The sequence below is a fragment of the Podarcis gaigeae genome (assembly GCF_964106915.1).
Source record: "Podarcis gaigeae genome assembly, chromosome: 5".
In the NCBI taxonomy this organism is placed as follows: domain Eukaryota; kingdom Metazoa; phylum Chordata; class Lepidosauria; order Squamata; family Lacertidae; genus Podarcis; species Podarcis gaigeae.
In genome coordinates this window covers 15,537,260-15,557,518 of record NC_139681.1, presented here as the reverse complement: position 1 = coordinate 15,557,518, position 20,259 = coordinate 15,537,260, and the positions used below count along the sequence as shown (strand labels likewise).

The window sequence follows — 20,259 nt, the reverse complement described above, 5'->3', positions numbered from 1 at the left end:
AGGCGACGTTTCGACGAGGTCTCACTCGTCATCTTCAGGCTGGTGCTTTCGGCTTCTTGTTACTGGAAACAGAGCGGGATCTCTCTGCCCAGAACATTGGAGGCTAGACACCACACCCCCTCTACAGCATTTATAGGAACTCAAACATTGAGATCCCGCTCTGTTTCCAGTAACAAGAAGCCGAAAGCACCAGCCTGAAGATGACGAGTGAGACCTCGTCGAAACGTCGCCTAGACACCCCAACTTTTACACGGGAAGACACCCGAGGACACCAAAACCTGCATATATATATATATATATATTCTGTATTCTATATATTCTGTTGGTTTGCCTCTGCTGCTAGGCTGGCCCTGAGTCTTTTTTATGATGGTTGTGGCAAGAGATATATATACTGTGTATATATTCTATATATATATATTCTGTGTGTGTGTGTGTGTGTGTGTGTGTGTGTGTGTGTGTGTGTATATATATATATTCATTCTGTATATATATCTCTTGCCACAACCATCATAAAAAAGACTCAGGGCCAGCCTAGCAGCAGAGGCAAACCAACCCCACGAAGGGGCAATTCCTGGGACTTCCTCTGCCGCTTTAGGCGAGGCAGCACCTCTGCCCTTACTTTCTTGAGCAAGCAGCCGGTTTTATAGAATGCCTAGCAGCTGAAGAAATCACGCGCTGATCTCCGCGGCTGCCGCCTGGGGCGCAAGGTGGAGGGGAAGGAAATGTGGAAAAAATAATGCGCATTTATCCCTTAACGTTCCCCTTAGTTACTCTCAGCCTCGGTCGCCTGATTTCCAAGGGAAGGCTTCTCATTCCTAACCTTGCCCTGAGCTGAAAAGAGTCGTGGTTGCCCTGCGGCTGTTAATCCGAATTTGATCCGAATTTGAGGGAGGAGAGAAAAAAAGGCAATGTCCGCAGCATTAAGAGTTTGCAGTTCAACTCTCGAGAAAGGGTCTGGAGGGGAGGAGGGGGCTTGTTTGTTTGCTCGAGCCCCTCAACTTCAAATACTTGGCACGCTCAGAAGCGGGGGGAGAGACCGTTGTCCAAAAAAAAGCGGGGCGAGGGCTGAGGAGACGTCCACGTCGTCAAGAAGGAAAACAAACACAAACACGGGTTTGGTTTAAAACACACAACACGGGAAACGTCGCTAGAACTTAATACCCCTATTACCACTATTACTACTGCTACTATTACTGCGGTATTTTGCCCCCCGCGGGTTCCCGCCTTCCCGCTCTCACCTGAGGCGCGGCCGACAATCCCCGCTAACGCAGCTCAGCGAAGCAAAATGGAGACGTCGCCCGGGCGAGGTGAGGCCGGCGGAACCCGGCCCGCCCCTTCCCTGGGGCCGGGATTGACTTTCGCCCCGCCCGCCTTGAGGAAGCGAAGACCCGCCGCGCTGCCCCAGCGGCTGTGAGGGAGAAGGCGGCGTCGTTGTTCAAGGCGGCTCTTCTCGCGGGGAGGGCCCCGCCGTCACGTTCGCACGTTCAGGGCGGCTCCGCAACGCGGCTGCGCGTTCCCCACCACCCAGAAACCTGGGACGTTTGAACGGCCCGCAGCTGCTATGTCGCGCTTGCTGTCGGGCAAGGTGGTGGCTATACCACTCCAAGCTCACTTAGCTGAGAGGTGGATTATCTAGACCAGCCGTGGGTGGGCAAATTGTGACTCGCAATATTTTTTTTACCGGATTGCATTCCCACCACCCACAACCATGGGTTGATGGGAGGGCTGCAAGGTTCAGGACCAGTGTTAGAAACTGGGATGGGAGCTAAAGTTAGCTAGGAGCTAAATGGCACCTTAAGGTTATGGGCGCCACAACGGAATGTCCAGGCAGGCTTTTGAATGCAAGGCTGAAAATGAATGAACTGCAGCTAAAATATCACGTACATTTTTCACATGGTCTAGTTCTTCCTCTGCCCACCCCCCTAATATTCTTAAGAGGGTCTCTTCTTCAGGCTTCAGCGAGTAACTGGAAATGGGGAGGCAGAAAAAAGTTTTTCTTTCCTTCCACTCTGGAAGTCAATCCAAAATATTAGGTGCAGTACTGCGCCCAGACCTCATAAACAGCTCACCAAATTCCCTGTTGCAAAATGCACCTAGAATGATGGGAGTTTTGAACGCTGTTCAGAACCACTAATCTACACCATTTCAATCCAGCCTTGAAACTGCTTTGGTCACTCTAATAGCAGGAGACAGAATGCAAAGGTAACAATTTTCTTGGACCTTCCAGTGGCTTTTGATACCACTATCCACCGTATTATTCTGTGGGTAAGAGCATAGAGAAAGGAGATTCATTCATGACATCTTGGTTGTGGATCCCCAGCAGGGTTCCACCTTATCCCCAGTGGTTTCTAACATGCATATGAAGATGCTGAGGCAGCTCATCCAGAGCTTTAGAGTGAAATGTTACTAATAACACTGATAACCTCTATTTCTCCTTGTCATGGGAGTCATGTGAGGCACTTAAAGTTCTGAACCAGTTCCTGGAATCAGTAATGAGCTGGATGAGGGCCAATAAACTAAAGCTAAATCCCAACACACTGAGGTTCTGTGAGTGGAAAACTTCTCTGGGTGGTGTTTAGCCTTGTTTTGAATGGGGTTGCAGCACTCCCCCAGAAAGATCATGTTCAGTCTGGGGGTGCTCCCTGGAGGACCACGTTTTTAGTTGCATAGACTGCTTTAAAGAAGTGTGTGCATATATATAATACACACACACACACACACACACACACACACACCAAACAGGCAGTAACTCACGTTTTTAAAGTTCCAAGTTATGTGCCGCATCTGAAAATCCCCACTGAGCAAAGATTGCAATTACCATGAGGGTTCTTTATTTGTTCCTTTTCTCTACCTTGTTTAACATTCTATGGTTCTGGTGTGGCACATACCTATGCTATTACTCAAACCCACATAGCTAAAGGAACACTTGGCCCTGTATCAACCTGACCACACATTGGACTCATCTGTTGACTCCCAGGGTGCCCTCACTCTCAGCTGAGTGATGACTAGGGAGGGGGACATTTTCAGCAGAAGAGCCCCACTGAATTCTAGTTCCTAGGAATCCATTATTGGCACCTGCTTTGCTATCCATTCGTTGCCTGGCAAAAACTTCATTCTCATGAGTCTCAGTTGTGGTTGGTAGTTTTGAGGGCTAACCTGCAGCCCTCTAGGTGTTGTGGGCTACAACTCCCATCTTCCATGACAACTGAATGTGCTGGCTAGAGCTGAGGAGAGTTGGGAGTCCAACAACATGAGTAATCCTTCGTAATAGATTCAGGCAGGTAGCCGTGTTGGTCTGATGCAGTTGAAATAAATAAATAGTCCAGTAGCTTATAGCCAGAACAACCTTCATAATATGTTTGATTCACACAGGAACTGCTGCTAGGATGGTCTCTTTATATTTTTGTTGCCTCTCAGTCTTCTATGTTGTTCAAATATCATGTTTTATTATATTGTGTTCTCTATTGTATACCAACCTGCAGATTGCTGAAGGCCAGTTTAGACATTAAAAATAAATAAATTAGAGGTGAGCTAGGGAAATGCCTGCCTCTTCACCCACCACCCCAAGCGGTGGCGTAATTTGTTGCCTGGCTCTGAACTAGCCATCAAGGAATGCTGAAAGAAAATGCAACAATTGTATAACCACACTCTATCCAACTTAAGCTAAGCAGCTGACGGTTGACTTTTCCCTATGCAAATTCCCTATGCAAATTACTGGTCAATAGTCCAGAATGGCTAATTGATGTCTCATCAGTGGGAGGCAATTGTTAGGTAGGAGATCAGAGTTCGAAGGATGATACACCAAGCACTGCTTGACACAGCTGAGAGGAGGTGATAAATATTGGCTGAAAACACTGTAAAATGGAGAGGAAGAGGGTCCGAGACCTCTGCTTGTCTATTATATATTTTGAAAAATGATTTGTCCATCTGGTCTCCAAAATTTGGAAGTCTGTTGAGATATCACAACCAAACAGCACAAGAGTTCACAAGCTGGGGGTGGCAGACATTGCTGACTTTTGGACTCTGGACACCATTTTGAATCAAGATGGTAGACTGAAATGTGACTTTGGTGTGATTTTTTAGGCTTAAGTTCTGCCACCTTTCAAGATATCATCACCAAACTTGGTATGAGGGTTCCTGGGGTGGATGCAGCAGTCTTTGTCAATGTTTGGAGTCTGGGTATCATTTTAAATAAAGATAGCAGACCGAAATGTGACTTTGACATGACATCACCTGCTTTTGGTATGACACACATACTATCCATTTAACTCACAGTATTTTTCAGTTTCAGAAATTTTCTGGGCAGCACCGAGCACTCCCCACTAGTATATTTACAAATAGTGAAAATATTACAAGGACACCCTCTATCTCTAGTGCACTCTCATCCAAAAGGAAACCAAAGTTGCATAGGGTTGCCTTGAAACTTTTCACTGCTCATCATCACTAAGATGCCAAAGTGCAAAAGAGCATGCAGGCATAAAAAAAGATGTCTGAAAGCAAAACACACATAGGTGTCACTAGAGCTCACAACTCTAATGTGCTATATAAACAGTAATATTGCCAAAACCACAATATAGGTGCATTTTGTGATAAGGAAACTAAGAGGTAACAACCAACCATATGTGAGAAAGGTCCCTTTCTTTCTCTCTCCTTTCCCCTATCAAAACTGGTGGAAATATGTAATCTCCTCCATGTTTTGTTCAACAATAGGTTTCCATTTGTAACATTGATGAAAGTCTAGGGCAAGCTTGCAGTGTCTTGAGACAATGAAGGGGCTCTGTAGCCTTGCTAACAGGTAGAATGTCAAAAGGCTGCTGATTGAGAAGACAACTGTCAAGGCAAGCTTTTAGTATTAATGAGTTGAGTGGGGCAGGTGATAGGCAGAAACTGAAGTTCTTTCATTCATTAAAGGACATTCTTGTGAACAACATCAGAAGCAAGATACAGTATATACCTTTGCCTCCTCCTTTTGTTTTTTTTCTGCCAAGCATACAATATATGCTGATAGGGGACAGACTAGTAACAATGGTGTGTTTTTACAAGCATCACAAAAGAGACCACAGATGCTGCCATCTCAGGTTTCTCAAGGGCCATTGTGTCACTACCATTAGCACAAATCATGGGTTGCCTCCCCACCATTTGACAGTCCAAGTAAAAAATAAATAAATAAATCCCAGTACAGACAAGGGAGTAGAACTTCCAGAGATATGTCCAAGTTTAAAGGGCTGCTCAAGCAAAGTGACCACTGGCGGGGCTCCTCTGTCAACAGGTTCTCTCCAACTAACCTGGCTTTGTTGGCAGCACTCAAAGCTGTGTTGGGTATAGCCATCCTTTTAATTTCCCATAATTCCTTTTCATGGCACTAGATCAGGAGCATTGTTGGTACTGTAATTAAAAGGTTGGCTAAATCCAACCAGGTGGCACTTCTTGAAGTATCAGACTGAAAACAGAATTTACAGTGGACCAGGGCAGGAATCGTTAAAGCTGCTGGATCCTGGCACCTGCCCAAGGAAATCAGGTCCCAACAATGGCACTAAGACCATCACAGGCAATGGAAAGTGCAATTAACATTCTCAGGTTAAAGTACAGTTTGCTACCCTGACTTAACTTTGCAACCGGAATACACAATTTGGGCAAGCTTGCATGCGTTTATTTGTCTGTTTTTCGAGGTTGCAGTTAATAATAATAATAATAAATGCTACTGTTGAGCGCAAGTCTGCAATGGGCAAAATGGCTGACCAAGTCAGGATCTTTGAAAATGCTGATGCTTCCCTTTTATGTGCATTAAACTACATTTAAAAGGTTCAAATCTCTCTCTGATGAGTCCTCACAAAGACATCACAGTGGGGATATTTTCTGCAAATGTGGAGATGAAGTGCGGTTGCTCTTGTATTTGGGGTTTAAAATCACAAAGGATATTATTTTTCCACTTCATCCTTAGGATAGCAATAGGAGAATTTTGTTGCCCAAAAGGTTCTCAAAATGAGAAACCACACTTTCCAAACAATCTGTTGGCTATTGCCCATCACAGATTAAGCTAGCAACTGTGTAAGTGTTTTTTAAAGCATAATCTAGGAAGGTCAAATTGATCTAGAAAGCCCTAAATGCTTATGTTCCAACAGATTGTGCCCTTCCGTGATAAATTATAAGTATAGGCATACAGAGAGGCTTTCAGAGGTTGCTTTGTGTAGTCCCAAGGTGAGGAACTCTGGTGCACTCCACATGGGATTCCAACAACTATCAACCCAGCAACCCTGGGAAGAGTGGATGGGAACTGTAGTGCAGCAACATTTGGAGGGCCAAAGGTTGTAATATTATTTTTTCATATTACGTATGAGAAATAGCACAGCTGTAGAGACCTGATGAAAGTGAAGGCTTCATCAAGCTTGGCAACAGTGAGTGTCAGAGAAACAAGAGTTTGGAATGCATTTTAGAGAGATTATAGTTAATCATGAGATACACAACTAAGTATCATATGCCTCTTGGCAGGATAGCTCCCTGCAACAGAGGAGACACTGTTAGGTGTTTAGCTGGAAAACATGCTTACGAGCCATACCCCCTTGCTGACACATGTGCTTTATATAGAAAAACTGGGACTTTAAACAATCGCTCCTTGCCATGGTTTAACATCAATTCAACCCTGTTCTGAACAAGTCCACTTCCAATAAATTATTGTTGCCGCTTGGCTGGAATCTAATCTGCACCCCCGACTCCAAGAATATTGAACTCTTAGAGAGTCTTGGGGCAGAAGCCTCTAGGCCAAGGAAAAGTCAGCCAACATCTCCCACTCCATTAGATTCTCACAATTCTTCACTATATTGTATGGTTTTCCCCCACCCCAAGGACTTTTGAAGCCCAAGCAGAGTTTGGGTAGTGCTGAAAGAACTTTGGCCATTTAGTAGAAAGGTTTCAAAGATCAGCAACATTTTATGTAGTTTGTTTCTGAAATGTTTGTGGTATGTATTATTAGGTTGTTCTTCCTCTGCCCTGAAGTGCTGAGGTTAAGAATAGATTTGTCAAAAAATGAATTAAAAAGGGTGGGATTTTACTTGGTTGGTTATTAAGATCGAAACATGAATGGGCAAGACTCAGCAGCTTGGGAGTTGCTAGCTTATTTTTAATTATTGTCTTCCTCTTTGTGATCCTGTTTGTTGGGGGATGCGGTTCTTCAAGGGTTGGAAAGAGGGGCCAGAATAAAGTTGACAGTTTAGTTATCAGTCATTTCAAAAGTTATAGTCCAATTATAAGAACTGAATGACAAGGTTACAACTCCATAGTTTTCTTCACCTTCTCCTCTAATAAGATGGTTAGGAGTTAATTACAGGTTTAGGATTTTTTCATTGAGTGCGATCTGTGACTGTGTGAGATTTGCCAAGTAAGTCACCATCAGCAGGTCCTGAAAAGAAGAAAGGAGCATGCATAAGATTAGGCAGAAAACAGTTGTATAAAATAACAATCTGTTAATTTGCAGAAGCGTATTTAACATGGGTCCACCTGGTTGTGCCAAGAGACTGCAGAGCCTCTTAAGCTCCCAGTTCCAGATTGTTTAATACAGCTTGAAAGCCTTGCCAAACAGTTATTGAAAGCCTTGCCAAACGGGATTTAGTCCAGTAAGAGAGGTGCTCTACTAATTTTGATCTCATTCTCTGCAATATGGTATAGGAAGGGAAACCTTATTCCGCCTGAGGGCCACATTCCCTTATAAGCAACCTTCTGGGGGCCGCTTGCCAATGGTTGGTGTGGCCAGAAGCAAAAGCCGGCAGAACAATAAATGAAACTCTTCTCTCTGCATGGTAGACGAATTCCAACCACACAAAAGCCAGAGGTTTTTACATCTCTCCACACATAAACAACCCCATCCAAACAAGCAAGATGAATTATCAAAGTCTAAGGACACATTCCAACCAGGCAAAAGGACTTGAAGAGAGCATGGAGCAGTGTCAATGAGGTGTGTGGCCTGGGTAGCCAGGCCCCAATGTTCCAGACCCGTTGTCCACAAAGGCTGCACAGTTGTTGTGCCTCCATTTTCCAGACAGGAAACCTGAACCAGAGGTAACCACCACTATCTTGAGTTATGCAGTCTGAACTGCTTGGCCACTGCCAATAATTTTACATGTCCAAGACTGCGGTGTGCAGTTGGGTAAACCAAGGCTCTGGTCAAGACCTAGGCTGTGACTGCAAAACTACACAAGAGCATTCAAGGGAGCTTGTGGGAAGGAGCTTATACATAGAACATACTGACTTGGCTACCATCCTTTTATAAGCAACATGTGTATGCACGCACCCCACCCCAACGCTAACTTTGGAACTGGTCAGAGTCCATATTTTTATCCAAATGGGCAACTTTTCAGGATAAGATCCAATACAACGCAAGTTCTTGATTTGCAGGGAAATAAGCCTTCATAAAAAGCAGCCAATTCAAAGTCCCCTCTGGTTGTGCAGGAAGGTTGCTGCACCAGAGATCTAAGGCAGCCTTGCAAGTCAGTACACACAAGAGGTGCTACTAAACCAAACAGGAATCACCAGCTTACCCACCTATACATCTATATCTTAGCCAATTGTGGCACATTGCTTGCATGGAGGAAGCTTCCAAGCGAGCAATGCTTTTACAAGCCAGCTCTACGGACTTACGTTGATATTGCTGTTCAACATTGTCTCAAAGTCCTCTGGCGAAATCTTCGGAACCTGGGTGATGAGGTCCATCAGGAAGCGGCCAACAGTGTTGTCAGCAGTCACCTTACCAGACTAGATATGAAGACAGGCAATGTTAACAAGTAACTCAAAATAAAGGTGCACACAAACTAGGGTGCATTTAGTTTCTGGCCAGACCACAACACTATCCTCACCAGCACATCTTCAGCATACTGCAGCACCGTACTCAGGGTATCCTGAATCCGAGCAGAAGCAGCTCCCACTTGCTGAAGGTCACTGGATAAACTGATCACTCGATTTGGACTGAAGCAAGTCTTCATGATGAGATCAACTGAGAACACAGGGTGTGGGAATGATTGTTAGAACAGCATTTGTCGCCATTGACAATTCCAGAAATGGAACCTAAAGCCATGTACCATAGCAAAAATGATGCTTCACTACTCATATGCAGCCTTCTGAACCCATTGCCACACCCTTTCTAGTGGGAATTCAACAACTACTATTTGATGCTACTGCCTCATCTCTTCCCCCTGGCCACTGCATGGTTATTCAGCTGAAAGCATTGTTGGCAAAGCCTTTCACTCATTAGAAATTGAAATCCAATTGTTAAAAATCCAGATTGCTGAAGGTTGATATTGCCAAATAGTGTGCGCCTTCCAATTTAGAGAAAGCATTTAAAAGCTGAACATGTTTAGATGAAGAACAGTGTCTCTGGGCACACAAGCATGTTACTACTGTTGCTGCTATTAGTGCTTAATTTCCTTCCTGTCAGCCAAGTTCCTCTGCAAATCCCTCCTCCTGCCTGCTTTCCCTCACAATGTGGCAAACATATTATGTAGGACCTGAGCTGAAGGAAGGAAGTTGCAGGGGCAAAAAGCAATCAATTGGAGATTAAGGCCTCTCACTCTACCCACTCGATTCAAGCTATGCACCCACTGCCTTTTTGCCGCTGTTGTCAGCCACCAAAAATCCAGCTGGACCCAAATATTCATAAACACAGTGGTATCTAAGCACTGAGCAGCGGACAGCTATCATTGTGCTCTCGCTGCTGCCAGGAAAAGCCAGCACCATCCTACTGCCCAAGAACAGCTTCTCCAACTCCTGGAACAAAGTCTTGTGTTGGTAGTAGGCTGTTTTCCCACATGGCCATGGCCGAACTTTGAAAGAGCAGCAACTGGAAAAGAATACCTTTCCCACAGCCTTATTTCTGAAAAAGAATCTTACATTTATTGTTGGTTCATTTTTATTTTTTACTGTGAGCTGCCTTGGAGGCCTACTGACAGGCAGAAAGGCAGGATATATATGGTTTAAAATAATTTTTTAATATGAGCTAAATAAATGTCAGTTCATTCAAGAAAATGTATTAGTTGATCAGCTGGTTATTATAGCCTTAACTATTACTACTCTACATCATTCAGCTCCAGCCTTACAAAAGAATGTTGAGTAACTGAATCCTCCGTCTTTTGTTCTAAATCACCCACAGCAAACCACCCCACCCCCACTACTTGGATTTAGAGAGAGCATGCACGGAGACAGCAGCCATAATATGCGGAGGCAACACAAAGGAGTGCTATGAATGCTCTAGACTGGAATACACAACTATGGTCAAGTTGGCGGTATGTGCATTTGATAACTACTCACCGCAAGCAAACCAGATGGCTGCTGTGGATTATTTAAATAAAATCCCAGTCTTCCAACCTAAGGGTCAGCATCACCCATAGGAATGACTGGCAACTATTTCACTTATACTGGGAGCAGGAAAGGGGTGATCACAAACAAGCCCCACTCCTTATCCCTAGTAAGATCAGCATCAGGCATAAGTGGTAGGTTAGGCCACTCTCAACTGTGTCCTAGATTATAGCCCTATTACTTTATCCCACAGAACACTGTCAAGCCAACCTCTACTTGTCTCAGCCCCAAATAATGAGAGAAACTTGGGAGGACAGGCACACACTACAGTCATACCTTGGTTTACAGACGCTTCAGGTTACATTTTTTCAGGTAACGGGCCGCCGAAACCCGGAAGTACCAGAACGGGTACTTTGCGCATGCACAGAAGTGCTGAATAGCAACCTGCGCGTGCGCAGACGCAGGTTGCAAACGCTCCGGGTTGCAAATGTGCATCCCGCACGGATCATGTTCGCAACCTGAGCGTCCACTGTACTTTAATCACTCAAAGACATTTATAAAGTATCAAAAAAGGACAAGAATACTTACCACCTATCCGTTCTGTGTCGTAGTAAGTATATTTCACTGTGAGCGGAGTGAACATTACTCCCATAGTCTTACCAGGGACTCCCATTGCAGTACTAGAGGAAAAATAGATTTTCTTAGCACAAACAAGGGCTCAGAGGAAGCTTTATAGCACCCAAGAAGGTGGTTACACTGGCTTGATTCATATAGCATGGTAGGACAAACTATGGCTTACCGAGATGGTGCCAATGCATGGTGTTTTGGAGGAGCTCACTACCACTTGGCTCTTCCCAGGTCATTTTTGTTGCCACACTACACCAAACTATGCCTAAGTTTGCCTTAGGGTGTCATCTGAACCCAGGATCATGGTTAAGCTCCCTCTTCACTAACCATCAGCTAACACCAAGAACAAACCTTGGTTAACACAGCTCAAGTTAGTGAAAGGAGAGTTTAACTATGAATCCTGCTCTGGGCAACACAATAAGCCAAACTTTGGCAAGAACTGCAAATATACAAATTGTACTTCTGAATGCTCTGGTGGACAAATACCTGATTAAAAAGCAAGGAAATTGCAGAATGGTAGGAAACAGAAGAAAGCACAAATGAGAACATTAACACCTGTTCTCATCCCATCCCTTCTCCATACATAGTACGTGGAGGACCCTATCTCCACAACAAATGCTTTCATCCACACAACTGGGATCCTTAAAAGCAGGATGACGGATTTTTTCTCTCCTTCCTCTGTAATGCCCATTGAAACGTTCTCCAAATCCTTTGTTAATTTGAAACTTACAGTCAGGAGCCATGGAATGTTTTCATAAATTGAATGTCCTTGGGTATATGAGACAGACAGTGCCTTCTCTATGGTAGCGACTAAATAAGAGACAGTCTCCCAGGCAAGTTCCACTGGGCTCAGTCTTTCTGTTTATAGATATGCTTTGAAAACATTTTTTATTTTAAACAATCATACTTATTTGATGGCCTATTGCATTTAGATTTTCGTTTTTGATATTTTATTGTCTTACTTGTTTTTGAAAGGCTATTTTTGTAAAACATCAGATTTCTAGTTAAAAGGAACGAAGATGGAGGTAGAACAAGTGCAGTACACAAAGGTTGTTTTCTAAATACCTGATATAGGCCTTAATGCTCATGCGCCCATTTTGTAGACTGGTGTCCACCGTGAGGTGAATTGGATTGTGTGCTTCTCGACTGTAGTATTCGTGAATCAAGACAGAGTGTTCTGTGATGTCATGCCCTGTTGCATACCTTCAAAAACATAATTTAGACTAATTAATACCTGCACACAATGAAGCCCATTCATTCAACACAGACCTTTTAGACACAGATGAGATATGCCAGTGATATATATTAAACAACGCTAATTCAGATGTAGATACATCCATAAATCATTCTTGTGCTGCCCTCTGAATTACATTAAAGAAACATATCATAACTTGGTTTGGAGGCAAAAGATTCCTGCATTGCAGGGGGTTGGACTAGATTACCATTGTGATCTTTTCCAACTTTACAATTCTATGATTTGTTGATAAACCAGCTGCATCACAAAATAAATACAAGGAAAAAAGATAGCAAGAGAATTGCCAGTACCTCTGCTGAGAAAACATAAGCCCAGTGCAATTAGAAACTGCACTTAGTTAAAATAAACCAGAATCAAATGTTTGTCATTTGTTTAAACTAACTACAGTTAGAACTAGCCACAGTTCTCTAAGTCTGGATAAAATAGAGAACTGTGGTTAATCTAAAAGTGAAAGCAGATAAGCTTATAATATCCTCTTGGTTGTGTGGAGACAAAAAGTAACAGGGAGGTATATGCTTCTGAGGCTCACAAAACAATCATTCCTTTAATCACAACCCAGTTTGTCATTATGTCTGAACCAGGCCCTTACACAGTGAACATATGTTATAGGTATGGGCAGACTGGCACATCCAACATTCATAAGTAATGTAGCCACATGATACTCCGGCCATTTAACCAATTGGTCTATATGGAACAAGAGGTTTCTCTCCTCCAACTAAATGGGCAGTCAGTTATTTACTGCAGTCACTGAAGTCTCTTGTTGGAGACTTTTGAATGTACTTTTGAAATGTTTTTGTGCGGAGTGTAAGCCATCAAAAGCTTTGGATTTTGAAAGATGGCATAAAAATATTAACAAATATGTATTTATTTAACATGCTTATATCCCACCTTTCTCCCAAGTTGGGACTTGGCAGCAGTGCTTTCTTTTAAAAAAAAATCAAATAAGATGCTCTAACATGGAACTAACAGAAGTCACGAAATTGCTGTAGTTCTGCCATTTTTAGGTAAGTCACAATTGATTTTACCTTCACTGGCATGAGTTATGCAACACAGGAGTAAATACACTTTTGCCCCAGCATACTTTGCACTGTACATCAACAATTTTAAAAGCCCATTAATGCTGTTCTGTTTTTGTAACAAGAAAAATAGCAACCTACCATCCCAGAATAATTTCACTGGGAGAAACTTTCTTGTGCAGTTCATACATATTCTTGGCAAATTCCATGTCAACTGCCACCTAGAAGTAAAGAAAGGAAGTAAGAGAATCTGTAGCAGTGAGTCTCATCTATTACAATGGTAGCAACTCTCCAAGGTCTAAGCAGTTTTCCCTGCCTTGTTAACTAAGTTCTTGTAGATGTTGAGGATTGAACCTGAAACTGTGCATGCACAAAACCTGCTCTCTGCAAATGGTCTTATAGCTTCCCTGCCTTCATTTCAAACAATCACCAGGTTATCAAATTTCCAAGAAATGATGCTGCACCAGAGTCACAGGGATTTTAAAACCCAGAATTCTCTAATCTAGCTATTAGGGAATTCTATTTCAACACCACACTGGGCTTGGCTCTGAGTGGCCAGTACATGACATAATACAGCATGGGGAGGAAGCAGGAACTCACCTCATCTTCTGACTCATTGTGAGGCACTGAGAAGCAGTTGGTGACTTCTACTGAATGCTTGTCAATGGTGCCTGCAAAATTAAGGACAACATGTTTCTGTAAGAGAAAGCCTTTCTAACCAAGGCCCCAGGATCATGCAAGGAGAGATTTTGTAATTAAGGTATAAGACAAGGATGAGCGATTTGTCAGCTGCTGGGCTGGTCTCAGCTCATGAAGGCTTGCAATTCCAGAATGTTTGTCAACTGCCTGTGAAATTAAGAGAGATGTTTCCATGAGAAAGCATCAGCCAGATCCTTGCCATGGCCCTCTTCACTGTTTTGTTGGGAGCTAAAGGGAGAGGCAAAAGTGCTGGAGGGTAGAGGGAGGAAACCAAGATTAATAGGCAAAATGCCTTCTTTATGCTGGAGAGTGTCTGATGTAATCAAATTGCAAAGTGTTGTGGGTCTGTGGGGAGAAGGAAACAAAAATTTAGGATGCTGGAGGCGGAAGCAAGGGGCTTGTGTTTTAGGGATGCTGCTGCTGTAGAGTATCAAAGTATTTGATGTACTCAAAATGCAAAGTGCTTTCCCTTTTATTGCTTTCTCTCGGAGGGAGAAAGGGGGGGGGGAAGGATGAAGTCAACAGAGTCACCAACATAATGTAACCCCTGACATCTTACAGCTGGTGGATTGCAGCCCTTGACAGAAGGTTTCCCACCCTTGGCACAGAACTTAGGAGAAGCCTGACTAAAAGAAGCAGTAGATTCAGGTTTGCTAAGAAAGTATATTGGAATTAGAAACATCACCCAGCTTTCTTCTCCAACTTCAGTTTCTTTCAGAATCTATTAAAGAATCCTTTTTGTTGTGGTGTACAAGAATGTGGCCATAATTTACACTACCCCATGGGATCACGTTTCAGTGTAAGGCCTGAGTATTTTGACCTGGAGCTCCCTGTTCCTTCAATAAACTATTTAGAAAAGTACAATGCAACAGATGCACTTTTCCTTGCCTTTTATGACAAGCAATCCTCTTCCAAAATCCCCTCTTCCACGTAAATTCACAGAATTGTAGAGTTGGAAGGGATCCTGGGGATCATCTAGTCCAACCCCTTGCAATGTAGGAATATGCAGCGGACTTATAAGGGGATCAAACCTGCAACCTTGATGTTATTTAAAGCACATTTAGTTGTCCACTACATTTGGGCATCCTACGGCTGAGATGTGACCATGCAAGAGGTACCACAGCCTAGCGGCTTGACCTACAAATCAGTACGTTCCTGGTTCGCCTTGTCTCTTTGCCATAAAGTCATAAATTCAACACCCATCTGCAATATGGGAATAATCATACTCACTTGCCTGACAAACTGGTTGAGATACCATAGTGAGTGAAGTGTTCTGAGAGCCACTACAGTTGACGTGAATAAAATAGGGAGATCTGGCTTCCAAATTCCTTGCTCAGCCACTACAGTATACACAGGTGGGCTGCCTTTTAGGCTACTTCACAGGAATGATTCTGCGCACCAGCCAAACAAGGACAGAGGAAGCAGGAACAAAATGCAATCAATAATGCACCATTACAAAACGGGAGCGTCGAAGCAGCAAAGCTGCCGTGTGACCTCTGCTACAAGGCATGAAGCCCAGATTCAAATTTCACTTCTGCCTGTCAAATACACTTGGAAAACTTTAAGAGGAGGAATGGGACCCTATGACCCTCCACTTACTGTTAGGCAAGAAATGATGGGAACTGGAGCCCACCAATGTCTGGAGAGGCCAAAAGCTCCCCCATCCCTGTCTTTAAACTGCAATCCATGCAGTTTCAACCCCTGGCCTGTGGGTAACCCTGCACAGCAGTCTAAACTAAGCACCACATAAATGATGCCAAGCAGCTGCTTTTAGCATTTTAGCTTCTTGTACATTTTCAACACGTGGGTAGCTTTTCACCAGTTTATCTTTTGTAACATGCTTTGAGGGTTTGGGTTGTTATTGTTTACACATTGTGTATAAGCTTCATGAAATAAAAAAGCATGAAAATATTAACTAGCATAGCTACATTTTAATTAATATGGTGATGACTAGCTGGTTTTACATCTTGATTTTATTCTGTGAACCGCCCTGAGGCCCCTGGATATAGGGCAGTATATAAATTTAATAACTAACAATAAATTTGAGTTCGATTTACGACCAGACGATGTATATGTTTTATGGGATAAAAACATAGGAAGAATAAAGTTATTAACTGGCAAAGCTACATTTAAATAAGTACACAGTTGACTGACTTCCGAGTTTCACGTTGGTGTTTTAACACCCAAGCGGTGTATACATTTTACGAAACAAAACTCAACTACAAACTAAAACGTAACTATGCCAGTTAATTAATTTATCGCTTGCGCTTCATAAAACCTATACACTAGGTATAAAACAAAAGCAAGCCAGCGAAACTCCAAGCCGATTATTACCAGCCTAGCGACGAGTGCAAGGTAGGTAAAGAACGAAAGGCGGGCTTCTGAGCATGTGCAGAGTTCCGACCACGACGAAAAGCGGCGGTTGGGACTGTTGTAAATAAAAGGAAGGGTGTCGTTGGCCTTACCGAGCAGCGTCCCGATGACCCGGGCGGCCCCCTCGTTCCGCCGCTCGAAGCTGTCCACGATGGAGGCGAGCACCACCGGGTGGATCCGGACCGCGCGGCCGCCGGGGAAAGGCGCCGCCAGAGCCGGCGGCGGGGCAGGGGCCGGATTCGGGGCCGGCGCCGGGGCGGCCTGAAGGGGAACCGGAGCGGGAGCCGCGGGAGGCGCCGACGAAACGGCGGCGGCGGCGGTGGAGGCAGCTGCGGGCGGGGAAGCAGCCGCGGGAGCAGGAGCCGGCGAGGGCGTCGCGGCGCTCTGAGGGGAACTGGCTGCTACGGCCGCCATCTTGTCGGCGAAAGGGACCCGTGGAAGCGGCTCCTCGGCGCTGATAGGCTGAGCCGAGGCCGCTGGAGAGTCACGTGCTTCGCCCTCTTCCCGAGGAGGCGCGTCACGCCTCCCATCCCCCGCGACGCTTTGGTTGCCGTCACCATAGACGTATAAAGAATGCAGAGGGACGCGTTCAACCCGAGTGCCGTGGAGCTTCCTAGCTCCCTTTTCAGTTTCTCCTTCCTCCTCAAGGCGCCCATAGAGGAACAATGGAGAAACTCAGGGTTTTCATCGTGCTTGTTATTGCATAAGAACTGTAGATTTGGAAGGGACTAATCCAACCCTCCCCCTATAATTCTGGAAGCCTTTGACCAATGTGGGGCTCGAAACTACGACCTTGAGATTTAAAATCTCATGCTCTAGCGATTGAGCTACCCCGTGTTAAATAGGTACTGGTTCTTCCCTGCCAGATTGTACTTGTTGTGGATATTTGATTTCTTGCGGGATGGGGAGAGAGCTTTAAAAAGTTTTGTTTTTTTTTTAATACCAATACAGTCCAGTTACAGTGCTGGTGGGTGGACTGTATTTCAGGCAGTTTACAACAATCCTGTAGCATGGACTAATTGATATGGCAGGTATAAGTGGCACAGAAGACATATAGATTCTTACATCAGTGCCCTACAACTTACTATACCCATCACACATGGACATGACGACAATTATGTTGATGCGTGACAACCCTGCAGTGTAATCCAATATTATCTGGTCATCTACTAAAGGGTATTTTTACGGAAACACTCTTGGAGCAGAAAGGATATTTTCCTTACGCTGGGAAAATCTACAAGCCTGTTTTGGTTCTAAAGGATTTTCCAGGTGATGCCCCACATTTTCTGAGTGTTGCTGCTAGGAAAGCCTTGGTATCTTGGGTGGTTTTCTTATAATTTGTATATCATTTTTCTGTTTTAAGGAGGGCTGTGTGTGTGTGCTGTTTTCTCCATTACTTTCAATATGTCCATACAGAACAGCAAGTATTTTTTTATCAGAAACACAGAATTGTAGAGTTGGAAGGTGTTATGTACTGATGTTCTCACCCTGGGCAGCAGGGGGATACTGTAGATAGTTTTTAATCAGGTCCACATATGCAAATAAGGGATTGAAAGTGACGTTCAGTGATTGGATAGTTACAGAAAGTTGTTACAGTTACGTTGTACTGGAGCTCTATATAAGCAGACTGACTGAACCCTTCAGTTCTGTTCTGTTCTGGCCTGTAGGGTTCCCAAGGGTCACCTAATCTAACCTCCTGAAATGCTGGAATCTCAACTAAAGCATCCCTAACAGATGGCTATCCAATCTCTGTTTTAAAACCTCCAAGGAAGGAGAGTCCACCTCCTTCTGAGGGAGTCTGTTCCACTGTCAAAGAGGTCTTATCGTCTTATCCTCCTGAAAAGTTCTTCCTGATGTTTAGTCAGAATCTCCTTCCTTGTAACTTGAAGCCATTGGGTTCAGGTCCTACCCTCTGGAGTAGGAGAAAACAAGCTTACTCCACCCTCCATCTCACCCAACTGCATAATTACATTTATAGGTAACATATGCTGAAAATGGGTTGCACTCTTATTGGAACAGAAATGAGAAAGACCTTGAGGAACACAACACACAGACACCTAAATCAGAAATCAAAGTTTTTTTTCTGCAGGAGGATCTCTTAGTATTCTATAGGTACTGCTCTTCCACACAATCATGCGAAGACAGCAACAGAATCAGACCTTTAGCTCTACTATAGACACGATGTCTGCTCAGTTGAGAAGTGAGTCCTGAGGCTACGCAATCACACTGTTGCAGGCCACCCCAATCTCTGCCGAGCCGTGTGAGATTCCAGGGGTCTTGAAACTCAACCAGGGTTTGTGTTGCCTTTGGAAAAATGAGGCACAGTGGAGACTGTGGTGTCTTTAAGATATATGGTTTTATTTACACACATATATGCTGAAGTCTACAGTGGAGATTGTTCAAAGCAGTGGTTCCCAAATATCTAATTACAGAGGACCCCTTGTTTTTCAAAAGCCAAGTCATGGACCAGTGACTTTTGAAAAATTTGATAACTCTGTGGTAGTTACCTCTGCAAAGCAATTCTTTGAACAAAATGTAGGGTAGTCTCTAATAAGCAAAGGATTTTAGGTATACAGTGGTACCTCTGGTTACAAACTTAATTCGTTCCGGAGGTCCATTCTTAACCTGAAACCGTTCTTAACCTGAGGTACCCCTTTAGCTAATGGGGCCTTCTGCTGCCGCCAACATGTGATTTCTTTTCTCATCCTGAGGTAAAGTTCTTAACCCGAGGTACTACTTCTGAGTTAGTGGAGACTGTAACCCGAAGTGTTTGTAACCCGATGTGTTTATAACCCAAAGTAAAACTGTACTAAAAAATAGACTAGGGCTGAGCGATATCTGGTTTTTAACATTGTGATATATCAGCAGCTAAACATCACAATATTCCAATATATCATGATGTCTGAAATTGGAGACTGGGTGTGGGGATGAGGGAAGGAGCAACCTTGGAGATCGGATGGGGGGGGGGGAGGAGTGGAAGTGGAGTCACCTCCACTGCATGGTTTTAATGGGAGGGGTGGGGGTGGGGTTGCATCAAGGCACCATCAGTGGGGCAGCCAGCAGTGGGGCAGCCAGTGAAGATGCATGTCTACTGTGGCTTCTGCTGCTTTCCTGCTGAGAAAAGCTGCTCCCCCCCAGTGCCAGGGGAAGGTAGTGGCACGGTGCCTTGAATCAGTTGCCCCGTTTTCCCTCAGCACGAGGGAAGGAAGCTCAGATCAGCAGCGTTATCGACTGAGATCTTCATGTGATATAAACGGTGCCTTGAGATCGGCTGCCCTGCTCTCCCTTGCGCAAGGAGCAATATATTGCTGTGTATTGCTGGCTCAAAATCATCATTGTGGCGTAATTTCAAAGCCAATTTTGGCCAATAAACTGAAAAATTGCACATTGCTAAAACAGACATAAAATTTGAGATACCGCCATGCAAGAATGACAACAATTCAGTTGGGAGGGAGGCAAGAGATGGGGCCGTGACCCCCCTAATTGGGAACCACTGGTTCAGAGCATTCACATCTCAAAAGGGGCTTGCTTCATGCAGGAGCACAGCTCTAGATTCCAGGGCAAGGGAAATAATTTTCTTGTTCCTTTAACAGCTGTTTGGCAGTCAGAAATCCAAAAGGCTTACCTTTCTTATTATGGAAATACATTTATAGGAAAAGCTTCACCCTGATTACTCTGATTTTGTGATGTCTCATGGCCCCTCTTCTGGGTGGCAGTCTTTTGTGTTAGTCACACCATGACTCCTGTGGAGTTTGTCCTGGGTCTCAGCACTCACTCAAAATCCAAGATTTGCCCACAGGTCCAAAAAGCTTGGCAACCCCTGGTGCAGGACCTGGGTACCTCGATGACTGCTTACTCCAGTATAAACCTGACATACGTTGAGGTAAGCTGGTGCCCCATCTATGAAACACTCTCCCCACCCTCTGGCTGGCTCACCTGGTGCCTAAACATTGCAAGCTGCACTAAAGGGCTGAATATAAACAAATATTATGCAAAATAACCAAATCA

At 44.1% G+C, this 20,259-nt stretch overlaps 2 protein-coding genes across 2 annotated transcripts in view; both read right to left on the bottom strand.

Moving 5' to 3' along the window:
* The window catches only part of ANXA7 (annexin A7), a 30,505-nt gene extending 29,008 nt beyond the window's left edge, over positions 1-1,497 (bottom strand). Inside the window, exon 1 of the mRNA XM_083738443.1 lies at positions 1,239-1,497. The gene's annotated coding sequence lies outside the window, so the exon portion shown is untranslated. The remainder of the gene's footprint in view (positions 1-1,238) is intronic.
* Positions 1,498-7,096: 5,599 nt separating this feature from the next.
* On the bottom strand, positions 7,097-16,922 carry LOC310845208 (eukaryotic translation initiation factor 3 subunit F-like). Its single transcript, XM_083740006.1, is given in 9 exon segments — positions 7,097-7,396; positions 8,632-8,745; positions 8,847-8,983; positions 10,870-10,961; positions 11,974-12,111; positions 13,321-13,400; positions 13,780-13,850; positions 16,344-16,824; positions 16,827-16,922. Coding segments are annotated over 9 exon segments (1,272 nt in total). The 5' UTR covers positions 16,908-16,922; the 3' UTR covers positions 7,097-7,318.
* Between the last annotated feature and the right edge of the window lie 3,337 nt (positions 16,923-20,259).